Below are 16115 nucleotides of genomic sequence, written 5' to 3' on the forward strand. Positions count from 1 at the left end.
TAGCTACTTTTTAAGTAAATACCAGTAGTCAACTTGTGAAATACGTTAGGCGATAAAGCAAATTGCGTTCTTCATTCCACCTGTCATTATGAAGCTTACCGGTAGTCCCCACTCACATTTACAAGCACACAACGATTCCATTTTATTTGTCACGTTTCGTAAACAACAGGTGTGGACTAACAGTGAAATGCTTACTTACAGGCCCTTCCCAACAATGCAGAGATAAAGAAATAATAGAAAAGTAAAACACGTAATAAAAATAATAATAGATACACAATGAGTAATGATAACTCGATGTGCAGGGTATGAGGTAATTGACGTAGATATGTACATATAACTAGACATTTTTGTAAGTCACTGCAGCATGCGCCAGGTGATCTAGTTACAGTATGGATTTCACAACTAAATGTTTGCCAGCTAGATATCTTATAGCTGTTAAGTTAACTGTTTAGAAAATGCTAAATGCTCTGCAGTTGTGCATTTGGTTTGCTAACTTAATAGCTAGTTATCTAGCTAGCTAAGTGGTTAGCTTCTTGCAAAATCAAGGTATGACAATCTGGATATTTAAATTTGTATTCGACAAGTTCTTATTTACAATGACGGCCTAAAAAGAGATCAATTTCAGTTCCAGGCTGACCTGGTGTCAAAATTTCCTGGCATTCTAAACAAGCCTGGCTGGGACTGACACCATTAGCACTTGGATGCCAAACCCTAACGGCGCTGGGCCAATTGTGCACCCCCTTAGGAACTCCCAATCACAGCCGGTTGTGATACAGCCTAGAATTGAACCAGGGTCTGTAGTGACGCCTCTAGCACTGAGATGCAGTGTCTTAGATCACTGCGCCACTCAGGAGCCCAAGCTTATTAAGAACCATATCTAACTGCCTCTTGGGATAAAATGTGAATATCCACACACACATACACACACCTATTAAGCTTCCCAGCGTAAGCTTCCTGCGTCCGACTCTTTCCACAAGCCACACCCCCACCAGGGTGAACAGGAAGTTGGTGGCGGCGGTGGCGGAAGCCAACCAGATGGCCTGCTTGTCGTCCCTCACCCCCGCCATCTGTAGGATGGTGGCGCTGTAGTACCTGATAGGGACAACAGAAGGAGAAGGCATGAACATGGAGGATAAGCAGACCATAGGAGGCTGCTGAGGGGAGGACGGCTCATAATAATGGTCGGAACGGAGCAAATGGAATGGCATCAAACACCTGGAAACCATGCGTTTGATGTATTTGATACCATTCTACTTCAGCCATTACAACGAACCCATCCTCCCCAATTAAGGTGTCACCAACCTCCTGTGAAGCATACAGTAGGGAAGAGACTGACTGGCAGGCAGACAGGACGATGAGACCACTTTAGACTAATGAGATGTGGCCATAGATAAACACAATGATTTCTGATGAACGAAAACACCTACATGACAGTGTTGATCCCAGAGAGCTGTTGGAACATCTGCAGGCCGCAGCCTACGGTCAGGGCTCTGCGTGTGGGAGGGCGAGTCAGCATACGCCACAATACTAGGCCACCTGGTGGACAGAGGGAAATTTGGTAACACTTTTATGAACATTTAAAAACAGTTGCATGCATTATACATTTTAAGGTCTATAACACCAAATGTTTTAGTTTCCAACAGAATGCATTATATGATTAATTAACCTGCTAAATTGGACATTTGTGGCCTGCTGGAGGTCATTTTGCAGGGCTCTGGCAGTGCTACTCCTTGCACAAAGGCAGAGGTAGCGGTCCTGCTGCTGGGTTGTTGCCCTCCTACGACCTCCTCCACGTCTCCTGATGTACTGGCCTGTCTCCTGGTAGCGCCTCCATGCTCTGAACACTACGCTGACAGACACAGCAAACCTTCTTGCCACAGCTCGCATTGATGTGCCATCCTGGATGAGCTGCACTACCTGAGCCACTTGTGTGGGTTGTAGACTCCGTCTCATGTTACCACTAGAGTGAGAGCACCGCCAGCATTCAAAAGAGACCAAAACATCAGCCAGGCTGCATAGGAACTGAGAAGTGGTCTGTGGTCACCACCTGCAGAATCACTCCTTTATTGGGGGTGTCTTGCTAATTGCCTATAATTTCCACCTTTTGTCTATTCCATTTGCACAACAGCATGTGCAATTTATTGTCAATCAGTGTTGCTTCCTAAGTGGACAGTTTGATTTCACAGAAGTGTGATTGACTTGGAGTTACATTGTGTTGTTTAAGTGTTCCCTTTATTTTTTTGAGCAGTGTATATACATACACACATACAGTACCAGTCAAAAGTTTGGATACACCCACTCATTACAAGGTTTTTATTTATTTTTACTATTTTCTACCTTGTAGAATAATAGTGAAGACATCAAAACTATTAAATAACACGTATGGAGTCATGTAGTAACCAAAGAAGTGTTAAATAAATCAAAATATATTTTATATTTGAGACTCTTTAAAGTAGCCACCCTTTGCCTTGATGACAGCTTTGCACTCTTGGTATTCTCTCAACCAGCTTCATGAGGTAGTCACCTGGAATCCATTTCAATTAACAGGTTTGCCTTGCTAAAAGTTCATTTGTGGAATTTATTTTCTTCTTAATGCGTTTGAGGCAATCAGTTGTGTTGTGACATGGTAGGGGTGGTATACAGAAAATAGCCCTATTTGGTAAAAGACCAAGTCCATATTATGGCAAGAACAGCTCAAATAAGTAAAGAAAAATGACAGTCCATCATTACTTTAAAACACGAAGGTCAGTCAATTTCAAGTACTTTGAAAGTTTCTTCAAGTGCAGTCGCAAAAACCATCAAGCGCTATGATGAAACTTGATCTCATGAGGACCGCCACATGAAAGGAAGACCGAGAGGTACCTCTGCTGCATAGGATAAGTTCATTAGAGTTACCAGACTCAAAAAATGGCAATTAACTGCACATCAGATTGCAGCCCAAATAAATGCTTCAGAGTTCAAGTAACAGACACATCTCAACATCAACTTTTCAAAGGAGACTGCATGAATCAGGCCTTCATGGTCGAATTGCTGCAAAGAAACCATTACTAAAGAACACCAATAAGAAGAAGAGACTTACTTGGGCCAAGAAACACGAGCAATTTAGAATTCAAGGCACACTTAACCAGCATGGCAACCACAACATTCTGAAGCGATGTGCCAACCCATCTGGTTTTCTCTTAGTGGGACTATCATTTGTTTTTCAACAAGAAAATGACCTAAAACACACCTCCGGTCTATGTAATGGCTATTTGACTAAGAAGGAGAGTGATGGAGTGCTGCATCAGATGACCTGGCCTCCACAATCACCCGACCACAACCCAATTGAGATGGTTTGGGATGAGTTGGACTGAAGAGTATAGGAAAAGCAGCTAACAAGAGCTCAGCATGTGGGAACTCCTTCAAGACATTTGGAAAAGCATTCCAGATGAAGCTGGATGAGAGAATGCCAAGAGTGTGCAAAGCTGTCATCAAGGCAAAGGTTGACTACATGGAAGAATCTCAAAAAGAAAATATATTTTGATTTGATTAACACTTTTTTGGTTACTACATGATTTCATATGTGTTATTTCATAGTTTGGATGTCTTCACTATTATTCTACAATGTAGGAAATTGTAAAAATAAAGAAAAACCCTTGAATGAGTAGGTGTGTCCAAACATTTGACTGGTACTGTGCGTCTAGGGCTGGTCATGGTCGCTGTTTCAGATCATCTGGATGTGCCACGGCTAGTGTGTGTGTCTGTGTCTGAAATTCATGCGTAAACGTATGTGTGTGTGTGTGCACTTCTATGTGTCACCTCCTGCATCCTTCTCCTCATCCTCAATGTTGGTCCTCATGCTGTCATACTCCTTTTCAATGTTCTGACCCCCACGGATCCTGCTGAGCACCTGCCTGGCCTGCTGGGTAAGGCCCTTCTGAAGGAGCCAACGGGGACTCTCTGGCAGAAAGAGGAAACCAGAGAACTGGAGCACTGCAGGGACAATGGACAGACCCAACATGTACCTACAGACAGACAAACAGAGAGACAGATAGGGAGTGAGAGAGACACACACACACGGGGGGGGGGGGGGGGGGTAAAAGTTCCACAGAGCTGTTTTAAATTTCTGATGGTTTACTTTTGGAAATTAACATTTTAATTTCACACAAGAACAGGCTCCAATCATAGCCTAGCACCTAAACTTACACCAGTGTTTTATCCCAGACTGATTCACATTCAAAAATAGTTTAGTTGACAAGGACAGTCAAAGACATAACAGGAATTCTGGATGAGGTCAAGTTGTTTCTCACACAATTAAAATCCTCACCAATTTTCTTCTTCTCTCTACCCACTGCCTCTTCTCTCTACCCACTGCCTCTTCTCTCTACCCACTGCCAAATTCTTTCTCCAGTTTCTAAATATGGCACATTTGAGAAATGGACAAATGAAAACCCAGCCAAAATACACACCAAGATGTTCAACCAAAACCATGATGGACAGCCTAAACTTGTATATAGCCAAGTTTTTGTTAGTCATTATGTATCTATTATTACTTATGTATCTATTAGTACTTTCTCTCTGCATTGTTGAGAAGGGCCTGTAAGTAAGCATTTCACTGTTAACCTGTTGTTTACGAAGAATATGACGAAAAACATTTTATTTGAGGCTCCTGTCTCTCATCGTTGTGTGCTTGTAAACAAACAACATGTGACTGGGGACTACCAATAAGCTTCATAATGAAAAATAATGTGACAGGTGAAATGAAGAACGCGATCTGCTTTATCTCCTAACGTATTGCACAAGTTGACTGCAGGTATGTTTAACCTGCTGGTTTTGTTTGAACATCTTGGTGTGTATTCTGGCTGGACTTTTACATTTCTCAACAATGTATATTTTCATCATTACACTCAAAATATTAAGAGCTGATGTATCCATTACAGAGTCTCCAGTAATGGTCAGAAAACACCATGGAAGTTGCATCATGTTTACACACAAATCTGGTGATATCAGACAGCATCCCTAGCCACGTCCTCAGAGCATGCGCAGACCAGCTGGTTGGAGTCTTTACAGACATATTCAACCTCTTCCTATCCCAGTCTTCTGTCCCCACTGGCTTCAATATGTCCACCATTGTTCCTGTACCCAAAATAGCAAAGGTAACTGAACTAAATGACTAAATGACTGAAGTAAAGGACTTCTGTCATCATGAAGTGCTTTGAGAGGCTAGTTAAGGATCATATCACCTCTACCTTACCTGACACCCTAGCCTAGACCCTCTTCAATTTTCTTAACGCCCCACTAGATACACAGACAATGCCATCGCACTGCACACTGCCCTATCCCATCTGGACATACCAGATGGGATAGGAATACTTATGTAAGAATGCTGTTCATTGACTATAGCTTAGCCTTCAACACCTTAGTACCCGCCAAGCTCATCATTAAGCTCGGGGCGCTGGGTCTGAACCCCGCCCTGTGCAACTGGGTCCTGGACTTTCTGGCGGGCCGCCCCCAGATGGTGAAGGTAGGAAACAACATCTCCGCTTCGCTGATCCTCAACATAGGGGCCCCACAAGGGTGCGTACTCAGCCCCCTTCTGTACTCCCTGCTCACCCATGACTGCGTGGCCACGCACGCCTCCAACTCAATCATCAAGTTTGCAGATGACACAATAGTAGTAAGCCTTATTACCAACAATGATGAGACAGCCTACAGGGAGGCCCTGGTGGAGTGGTGCCAGGAAAATAACCTCTCCCTCAACGTCAACAAAACGAAGGAGCTGATCGTGGACTTCAGGAAAGAACAGAGGGAGCACGCCCCTATCCACATCGACGGGACCGCAGTGGAGAAGGTGAAAAGCTTCAAGTTCCTCGGCGTACACATCACTGACAATCTGAAATGGTCCACCCACACAGACAGTGTGGTGAAGAAGGCGCAACAGCACCTCTTCAACCTCAGGCTGAAGAAATTCCGCTTGGCCCCTAAGACCCTCACAAACTTTTACAGATGCACAATTGAGAGCATCCTGTCGGGCTGTATCACCGCCTGGTATGGCAACTGCACCACCCGCAAACGCAGGGCTCTCCAAAGGGTGGTGCGGTCTGCCCAATGCATCACTGGGGCACATAGCCTGACCTCCAGGACACCTACAGCACCCGATGTCACAGGAAGAACAAAAAGATCATCAAGGACATCAACCACCCAAGCCACGGCCTGTTCACCCCACTATCATCCAGAAGGCGAGGTCAGGACAGGTGCATAAAAGCTGGGAGCGAGAGACTGAAAAACAGCTTCTATCTCAAGCCCATCAGACTATTAAATAGCCATCAGTAGCCAGCTATCACCCGTTTACTCAACCCTGCACCTTAGGGCTGCTGCCCTATATACATAGACATGGAATCACTGGCCACTTTAATAATGTTTTACATACTCATTTAATATGTATATACTGTATTCTATCCTACTGTATTTTAGTTTATGCCACACCAACATTGCTCATCCTAATATTTATATATTTCTTAATTCCATTCTTTTACTTTTAGATTTGTGTGTATTGATGTTAATTGTTAGATAATACTGCACTGTTGGAGCTAGGAACACAAGCATTTCGCAACACCCGCAATAACATTTGCTAAATATGTGCATGTGACCATTAAAATGCGAATTTTGATATTAGAACCATCTTCCGTTCTTCCACACATGCAAGGAGAAGTGTCGAAACGGAAGCTGAAGTCCCTGGAGTGACTGGGGTGTTAAAATACTCATCGCTCCTTGGGCTGAAAGCGGAGTAGTTGCCGTGCCTAAGAAATGACATTATGGCCTGTTTCTATTCCATTCACTGTAGATAGATGGTAGTGGATTGTTGTGTCCATATTGTGGTTGCTATGTAATATGGATGCAAAACAAAAGATTATGCAGTGTTTTTTTCTTCAGGCATGTAGCAGAGATACCTCAAAGCAGCTTCCAAAGCTAACTAAACCAAAAATATAACTGAACCGAGAACTGTAGGCTATTGTAACTGAAGCGTCACGTTCTAGGATTACCAGCTACCGAGTAGACATGGCAATATAGAATAGAATAGGGCCTATCACTGATAAGACTTACCTCCAGCCGTTGTGGTGAAGGTAAGTAAAGGCCCCGTCCACAACACTGGCAATAAACTGTCCGGCTGTGATGAAGAGGGTGTAAACGGTGACCAGCTGACCCCTCAGGTGTGGTGGGGAGACCTCCGCAAGGTAAACAGGAACCGTCATGGAGGCAATCCCTAAAGGGGGGGGGGGGGGGGGGGGGGGTCTTTATATGTGTTTTTAGTCTGTGTTTATGGCAAGGAAATTATTCACAATTCATTTCACTTTTTGGATGAGTTTACTTAAAGTGTATCTGCACTACCTGCCCTTAGTAAACTTTACAAAGACAAAGGTGTTTGTAAAGACTTCCAAACAAATCCTATATGCCTGGCTTGGGAAAATAACCACATACATGTAAAACTGGTCAGTCAGTCATGGCTCTCAATTTGGTTATTGTTAGGCTACTTGTCCAGTAAATGTTTGAACTAAATAAACAAACCTTACCTATTCCCAAGCCAACTGTAATCCTTCCAACAAGAAGAACCTCCTTGTTTGGAGCAGCACCTAACACAACTCCTCCAGCAGTAAAAATGAAGCTGGCCATTAGTATGCAGATCCTGCGCCCGTAGAGCCCATTCAGAGTCCCGCCAGCCAGGGCAGAGAGCGCCGCTGCACCCACAGTACTGGAGACCAACAACTCCTGCCATAGAGTGGTCAAATGCATTTCTTTTTTCAGGAGAAGCATAGCCCCAGAGACCACCCCGGTGTCATAGCCAAAAAGGAAGCCACCCAGGGCAGAAAAAAACGCCAAGACGTACACGAATACCGGTGTGACATCCTGGTCGGCGGCCAGCTCCGGTTCGCCGGCGGCAGAGGTGACTGTAACACCAGGGTTATTGGTGCTCGATTCAGACGGCGCTCTGATGAGACTCCGCCGCTCTCTGTCGTCTGTCACTTTCTTCCTCATGACGCCCATAGGGTTGCTCATACCACGCAGATTGTATTCATTGTCGTTTCTGTCGAGGGTCATAAAGAGAAACAGCTTCACAAACGTTCAACCTGGGCAGAGAAAAATAGATACCTGAGCAGGCTGGCTATACAGGTAACTCCGTTTCGATTACCATTCACTCAGGTCATTTACGCATGAAATGGAGGGGAGGGGATAGCCTACAGCAGTCCATTTTGGTTGGTCACTGAGTGAAGGGTATGTATGACGCTAGAATAAAATCAGCTCTGATTACGCACATGAAAAGTCAAACATGTTTATAATAGCGTTATAATATTCCAATCCATATTCCCCATTTCTAACCCGGAATGTATTGCTATGTAGGCCTAACAACTTGAGCATTTTCCCCAACCACAAAATCTTATATAGGGAAATAAGAAATAGGTCTGTAGGCTACTGTTTTCTTATTTCCCCAAAACATGAAATATAGAATAGCGGACCCTTACGGGTAAGGGAGGTGAACGGATGGGAGACTGAGTGCAGGATGTATATTATACTAAATGGATGACGAATATACAAAATAAAACTATATGTACAAATCCCAAAATGGAAATTAACTCACAAACAAGTATTAGCTGAATCAACTTTTCAAGTTAGGCCTAGTTAAACAGCTAAACATATGCCTACGCGGCACAGCCAGTAGCATGATGTCCAATAGACCCACAGAACTTAAAGCAGACTGCTTTTTATATACATGGCAATCCATCTACCCCAGTGACTTCTCATTGATCAATAATAGTGCGCAGGGATATATATGTGTGTGCACCTCTGGACAGGGAAGCCCTTTGACAAAGCGCGAGTACAGAATCTTTGTTAGAGCAAATTCTCACAAAGTCAAAATGGGCTAAATCGTAAAAATCCATGACAACAAAACATTCGATTTTGGTCTTTTACGAATATACATTGTAGAAATAGGCGGTGTTTATGACTTTATGGCTGTGGTGACTAGTTACGACCCTTGTGTCTGGTCGTGTGCCGTAAAGTGATTCGTTGAATGGCGCATTACGCATTGACTCATAGAACAATTGGAACGCCCAGACAGTGATTTCCACCAGTTACCACAGTCACAAAGTCAAAATTGTCTATAACGTAAAAATCCTGGAATCGCTATTGTGGTTGCATTTTGCTCTTAATTTAATGTTAGGCATAACGTTAGTAGTGTGGTTAGGTTTAACATCACATTGTAAGACGATAAACGGTAGAAATAGCCGACTTTGTGGCTGTGGTAACTAGTGACGACCGCACAGACTGGCCTAGCTCCGCTTCCAGTCCTATCCTAGTCGCTTATCTATCAGTGAATATGCATAGAACTGTAAATGCTCAGTTGAAAGTTTGAAACTCATCACACGCCTTCTGGAGTTTTCCCCAGAACGAAGTAGGCTACAGCTGCGCTTTCAGAATAACACAACGACCAGTTTATAAGAAAATATTACCTTTACGGATGATAATCTTTGAAGCAAGTTTTCTGGACTGTGGCCAAACAGCTGACTCTGCTGCTGTCTGCTCAAGGCTATGCTACCAAACGGGTAGTTTTACTGAAGTCACATGATTCATCTGACGATTGGCGAGGGAAGGAGTCACGCCTGGCTCTAGCCTACATGGGGGACGTCATTGAATTCCTAAGTCAAAACAACCTCCACAGCCTACATTAAAAAAGAGGATCTTGTCGAATGGAATTTGAGAAATACGAGTACGACAACTTCTAAGTTTGGGTCAGCTGCCGTATTATGCTATGCGTTCAGTTACATTGTTAGTGTGTCTTCAATGGCTGCAAGTGACGTATCAGTGCAAAGTTGTTGCTTTTCATGCAGTCCACTGTCACTTTTGGAGGATTGTAACTATAGATACATGCATTTAAAGTCTTCATTTATCGAACAACATATCCAATACCATGGTTAACAAGGAGGAACTGGAAGAAAGATTGAAAAAACTATTAGTGAGACTGAAAAACCTACAGGAGGGGAAGCAGTTGAGTACCCTGGTACAGATCATCCAAGACCTTCTTTTCCTGGCGCACACTGATGACTGTGGTAATAAACCATACATTATAGTTATTTACTTGAATATTTCATACTATTTTCCATCATGTATACCAATTTATAATTTCCTACTGATTGTGCATTTGTGTTTAATCTCTCTATCCAGTGTACTTACTGTAGGACAGATGTTTATATGTACAAAGTGTCAATTTCAGACTTCTGTTATTCTCATCTAAGCCAGGCAATTGTTGAAGTTGCACCCAGTTAAAAATATAAATGAGCTCATTATTGAACTGAAAGAACATGTCATTACCTCTTCTGCTCTCTCCTCGCTCTCCCCTCTCCCTCTCCTCTGTTTCTCCTCTCTGTCGCTCCTGTCCCTCTCCTCTGTCTCTCCTGTCCCTTTCTTCTGTCTCTCCTGTCCCTTTCCTCCTCTCCTCTGTCTCTCCTCCACTTTCTCTCCTCTCCCCTGTCTCTCTTATCTCTCCCCTGTCTCTCATATCTCTCCCCTGTCTCTCTTATCTCTCCCCTGTCTCTCCCCTATCTCTCTTATCTCTCCTCTCCCGTGTCTCTCCTCTCATGTCTCTCCTCTCCTCTGTCTCTCCTCCCCTGTCTCTCCTTTCTCTCTCCTCTCCCTTGTCTCTCCTCTCCCCTGTCAATCCCCTCTCCTCTGTCTCTCCTCTAATCTTACTTGTCAGCAGCAGAATTATTTGAGGATAAAGATGTCCATGGGCCTCTTATGTTGGTGTTGTCAACTTACAGCAACAGCAAAGGGGTGCAACAGGTAACCCATTATCACAACTCACTGATCATCAGCCAGCTGAGCGCTATTGTCTTTACACACATAATACAGTTGTACAGTAGTACTAATCAAACAGAAGGCCGGGATAGGAGTGTGACTAAACACCTACTTGGGTCACATGACCTCATCTGTCAGGGTCACACTTTACATTCAAGCTCTAGTGTGTGATATTCTAACGACTTGTTGTTACGCTGTACTTAAACTGTACTTGACTAGACTTACAGGAATATGTACACTGTCTTGTAAAGTGTTACCAGTCATTTTATTTACACAGTATACAGTTTATTTATAAAATATCTATTTTCCCTGCAGGTGGGATGGTCGTTGCTGTGTCGACTGATGGAGATATGTCCTTCCACCTTGGACTCACTGGTCAGGCCCCTGGGAGCAGGGATAGACTGGGAGGTACTTGGAGTGCATCAGTAAGTAGTGGTAGACCCCCTTACAGTGCTTTCGGAAAGTATTCAGACCCATTGACTTTTTACAAATTTTGTTACGTTCCAGCCTTACTCTAAAATGGATTAAATAAAACATTTTCCCCATCATCTACACACAATACCCCATAATGACAAAGAAAACATGTTTTTTTTGGAAATTTTAGCAAATGTATTAAAAATAAAAAACAGAAATACCTTATTTACATAAGTATTCAGACCCTTTGCTATGAGATTGAAAATTGAGCTCAGGTGCATCCTGTTTCCATTGATCATCATTGAGATGTGTCTACAACTTGATTGGAGTCCACCTGTGGTAAATTCAATGACATAATTTAGAAAGGCACACACCGGTCTATATAAGGTCCCACAGTTGACAGTGCATGTCAGAGCAAAGACCAAGCCTTGAGGTCGAAGGAAGTCTGTACAGCTCCGATACAGGATTGTGTTGAGGCAAAGATCTGGGGAAGGGTACCAAAAAATGTCTCCATCATTCTTAAATGGAAGAAGTTTAGAACCACCAAGACTCTTCCTAGTGCTGGCCACCCGGCCAAACTGAGCAATCGGGGGAGAAGGGTCAGGGAGGTGACCAAGAACCCAATGGTCACTCTGACAGAGCTCCAGAGTTCCTCTGTGGAGATGGGAGAACCTTCCAGAAGGACAACCATCTCTGCAGCATTCCACCAATCAGGCCTTTATGGCAGAGTGGCCAGACGGAAGCCACTACTCAGTAAAAGGCACATGACAGCCCGCTTGGAGTTTGCCAAAAGGCACCTAAAGACTCTCAGACCATGAGAAACAAGATTTTCTGGTTTGATGAAACCAAGATTGAACTGGCCTGAATGCCAAGCGTCACGTCTGGAGGAAACCTGGCACCATCCCTACTGTGAAGCATAGTGGTGGCAGCATTATGCTGTGGTGATGATTTTCAGCGGCAGGGACTGGGAGACTAGTCAGAATCAAGGGAAAGAACAGAGCAAAGTTCATAGAGATCCTTCATAGAGATCTCTTACCACAGGTGGACTCCAAACCTGCTCCAGAGCGCTCAGGACCTCAGACAGGGGCGAATGTTCACCTTCCAACAGGACAATGACCCTAAGCACACAGCCAAGACAACGCAGGAGTGGCTTCGGGACAAGTCTCTGAATGTCCTTGAGTGGCCCAGCTAGAGTCCGGACTTGAACCTGATTGAACATCTCCGGAGAGAACTGAAAATAGCTGTACAGCAACGCTCACCCATTCCAACCTGATAGAGCTTGAGTGGATCTGCAGAGAAGAATGGGAGAAGCTCCTCAAATACAGGTGTGCCAAGTTTGTAGCTTCCTACCCAAGAAGACTCAAGGCTGTAATCGCTGCCAAGGATGCTTCAACAAGGTATATAGTAAAGGGTCTGAATACTTATGTAAATGTGATATTTCCATTTTTTGTATTTAATACATTTGCAAAAATCTAAAAATAAAAAAAACAAATGTGCATTGTCATTATGGGGTATTGTGTGTAGATTGATGAGAGGGAATTTAAAAAAAAATCAATTTTAGAATAAAGCTGTAACGTAACAAAATGTGGAAAAAGTCAAGGGGTCTGAATACTTTCCAAATGCACTGTATGTCCTTGCAGTATGTGTTCATCCAGCTAATTCAGGATATTGAGGGTATTTGTGGGTGGGAGGAGTTGTCCTTGTGTTGTTGTTACGTTCTGTCTGTACAGGAACCACAAGGAAGGAAGTCCAAAGCCACACAGGGAATTGAAAGGGCACAAATGCAAAATAAACCTATTGTTAAGACACTGTTCAGTGCTGTTGGTGCAAAAACTGAATAGAAAATTGTGTGTGTGCACGTGCATACTATTTGTGTGTTTGTGTGCACATGTGTGATTTTATATGTGCTCACCCCACTATGTTTTACCCTGTGTATGATTTCCAGGCAGATCCTTAAGGTGTTGTCCCAGCACAGTGGAGACTGCAAAGTGATGATGGTTGGGCTCAGGGCACTGGCTCTGCTCCTCAGATCAGGTACAATAAAGCATATTTTGAAAAGGACAGGAGAAGAACTACCTCTTGCAGGTTTAATGCAGCAATTATTTATTTGACCACTGGGTCTTAGTCAACTCTTTTTATATGCTATTATATAAATATGTAATATATCTTTCTCCTATCTGGAGGTCATTCTACAACAGTTTCACCCACCTCCCATGACTCAAGATAACAACGGGCCATAGACTTCTGGGAGCAGAGTCACTCAACTAGAAATATGTTATGGTAGTTGTTAAAAAGTCACTAGATCAGTCTAGTACACACAAATGATTCCTAACAAAAAGAACATTAAGATACCAGCATGCAGTGCCAGGTTAACCTCAGAATGAGCCGTCGACAGGTACATACAGTAGCTCTTTGCAGTATACTAAGTTAAAGTACGAGCCATTCAATTGTTTGACTATGGAGATTGCATGGCTGTCTGCTCGATTTTATACATCTGTCAGCAATGGGTGTGGCTGAATTAGCCAAATCTACTAATTTGAAGGGGTTGTCCACCTACTTTTGATCATGTAGTGTATCTGTGTAAACATAGCCCTACAGCAAAACTACAGACACTGCGACAAGAGTGTACCTTCATACAATATCTGCACATACAATATGTGACAGTACTACATTTTCAGAGACTACTTTTGGCTAGTGAGCGCTACTTTCAGAACTGCTGGCTAAAAATTATACAAAACTACCAGAGAATCTCTTTAAGGCATTATTGTTAGGAATTCAAGGACTGTAAATATGGCATATACACATGACCGCCATATCATACCAAGTCATATCACTTGTTGCTTGTAGTGGAGTACAGTAACCAGACAAACATGACAGTGTATCACTTGTTTTTGCACTTTGTGTCTGTAAGGAGGGGACGTTGCGATCGTGCTAGGAATGGCAGCCCCCCCCCCACCCCCCCGCCCATTACAGGCACAAACTGCAAAAACAAGTGGTATATTATACTATCAGACAATGTTTAAATTGTCCATGTCTTGTACCTGTACTCCACTACCAGCCCTCAGGCCAATAGTGTCCTCTCTATTTATCTCTCATCAAGATACTCAATTCATCATATTGTCTAACTCGGCGTATCTCATCTCAAAGTCGCTCTGTCTGTCGATTTCCGCCCTCAGTCAATTCCTTTCAGTTATTGACAGATCATGTAATAGATATGACATCATACCCATGGTTGCCAAGGAGCCCTTAGAATGCAGCAAATTGAATTAGGTCACGTGGTCCCCCCTCCCCACCACTCCAACCCTCTCTTTAGTCAAAGGGACAGTACAGTATCAGTATTAAGTGAAAGTTAAGCGAGACAGAAATGTGCAGACACAGCACAGGGGTTTCCAGGACTGTCCTTGAGGGGGAGGTATTAACAAGGTAGGAAGTAAACCTAGGTGCTTTCAGTTCCTCTATGGGCGAAAGGTCAAAGTGTCCTTAACCTGCGAAGCAATGCATCGAAAAGGCTATGATCCTGTGTAAATAAATCTATATTTTGATACACAACATTATAGAAGCCTTTTGACAACACATTAATAAGGCTCATACATGCGTATAACAAGTGATAAAACATTAGCACTGTGGGGTCAGATTCAATTCAAGTGTCACCAGATGTTTTTTTCTCTGTGTCTAGATGTGATAGTGTTATTGATTCGGGATGAGGAAGAGGATGTGTTTAGTTTGATCGTTGAGGGGATGAAGACTTTCCCCTCCAGTGAGGAGGTTCAGATTCAGGGCTGCCGTGGTCTCCAGCTGCTACTGGACAGAGGTGAGATATACACTGAGTCTACAAAACATTAGGAACACCTTCCCAAAATTGAGTTGCACCCCCTCTTTTTCCCTCAGAACAGCCTCAATTTGTCAGGGCATGGACTCTACAAGGTGTCAAAAGCGTTCCACATGGATGCTGGCCCATGTTGACTCCAATGCTTCCCACATTTGTGTCAAGTTGGCTGCATGTCCTTTGGGTGGTGGACCATTCTTGATAGACACAGGAAACTGTTGATTGTGAAAACCCAGAAGCGTTGTAGTTCTTGACACAAACCGGTGTGCCTGGTACCTACTACCATACCCCGTTCAAAGGCACTTCAATATTTTGTCTTGCCCATTCACCCTCTGAAGTGCACACACACACACACACACAATTCATGTCTCAATTGTCTTGAGGCTTAACAATCCTTGTTTAACCTGTCTTCTCCTCTTCATCTACACTAATTAAAGTGGATTTAACAAGTGACATCAATAAGGGATCATAGTTTTCACCTGGATTCACCTGGTCAGTCTATGTCATGGAAAGAGCACGTGTTCTTAATGTATTGTTCACTCAGTGGAGATACCTAGTCACCAGTGTAGATACCTAGTCACCAGTGGAGATACTTTGTCACCAGTGGAGATACCTAGTCACCAGTGTAGATACCTAGTCACCAGTGTAGATACCTAGTCACCAGTGTAGATACCTAGTCACCAGTGTAGATACCTAGTCACCAGTGTAGATACCTAGTCACCAGTGTAGATACCTAGTCACCAGTGTAGATAACTAGTCACCAGTGTAGATAACTAGTCACCAGTGTAGATACCTAGTCACCAGTGGCGATACCTAGTCACCAGTGGCGATACCTAGTCACCAGTGTAGATACCTAGTCACCAGTGGAGATACCTAGTCACCAGTGGAGATGCCTAGTCACCAGTGGAGATACCTAGTCACCAGTGGAGATACCTAGTCACCAGTGGAGATACCTAGTCACCAGTGGAGATACCTAGTCACCAGTGGAGATACCTAGTCACCAGTGGAGATACCTAGTCACCAGTGGAGATACCTAGTCACCAGT

At 43.5% G+C, this 16115-nt stretch overlaps 2 protein-coding genes across 8 annotated transcripts in view; one reads left to right on the plus strand and one right to left on the minus strand.

The window, feature by feature from the left end:
• LOC129862071 (proton myo-inositol cotransporter-like) overlaps positions 1–8176 on the minus strand; it is a 10239-nt gene extending 2063 nt beyond the window's left edge. The window contains exons 1-5 of the mRNA XM_055933416.1: positions 7551–8176; positions 7084–7243; positions 3799–4004; positions 1428–1536; positions 929–1092 (exon numbers count right to left, since the gene is read on the minus strand). Of these exons, the coding sequence (XP_055789391.1) occupies positions 929–1092; positions 1428–1536; positions 3799–4004; positions 7084–7243; positions 7551–8076 (1165 nt within the window). The 5' untranslated portion in view covers positions 8077–8176. The remainder of the gene's footprint in view (positions 1–928; positions 1093–1427; positions 1537–3798; positions 4005–7083; positions 7244–7550) is intronic.
• Positions 8177–9783: 1607 nt separating this feature from the next.
• lrrk2 (leucine-rich repeat kinase 2) overlaps positions 9784–16115 on the plus strand; it is a 69870-nt gene continuing 63538 nt past the window's right edge. For 5 of the 7 annotated variants that reach the window (XM_055933406.1, XM_055933410.1, XM_055933409.1 and 2 more), the window contains exons 1-5: positions 9784–10082; positions 10730–10815; positions 11146–11255; positions 13190–13278; positions 14921–15055. In XM_055933406.1, coding sequence (XP_055789381.1) covers positions 9944–10082; positions 10730–10815; positions 11146–11255; positions 13190–13278; positions 14921–15055 — 559 coding nt within the window. In that variant the 5' untranslated portion in view covers positions 9784–9943. The remainder of the gene's footprint in view (positions 10083–10729; positions 10816–11145; positions 11256–13189; positions 13279–14920; positions 15056–16115) is intronic. The other 2 variants (XM_055933407.1, XM_055933413.1) reach the window with 1 other exon arrangement.

The sequence above is a fragment of the Salvelinus fontinalis genome, chromosome 9 (genome assembly GCF_029448725.1).
Source record: "Salvelinus fontinalis isolate EN_2023a chromosome 9, ASM2944872v1, whole genome shotgun sequence".
NCBI classification, from domain to species: Eukaryota; Metazoa; Chordata; class Actinopteri; order Salmoniformes; family Salmonidae; genus Salvelinus; species Salvelinus fontinalis.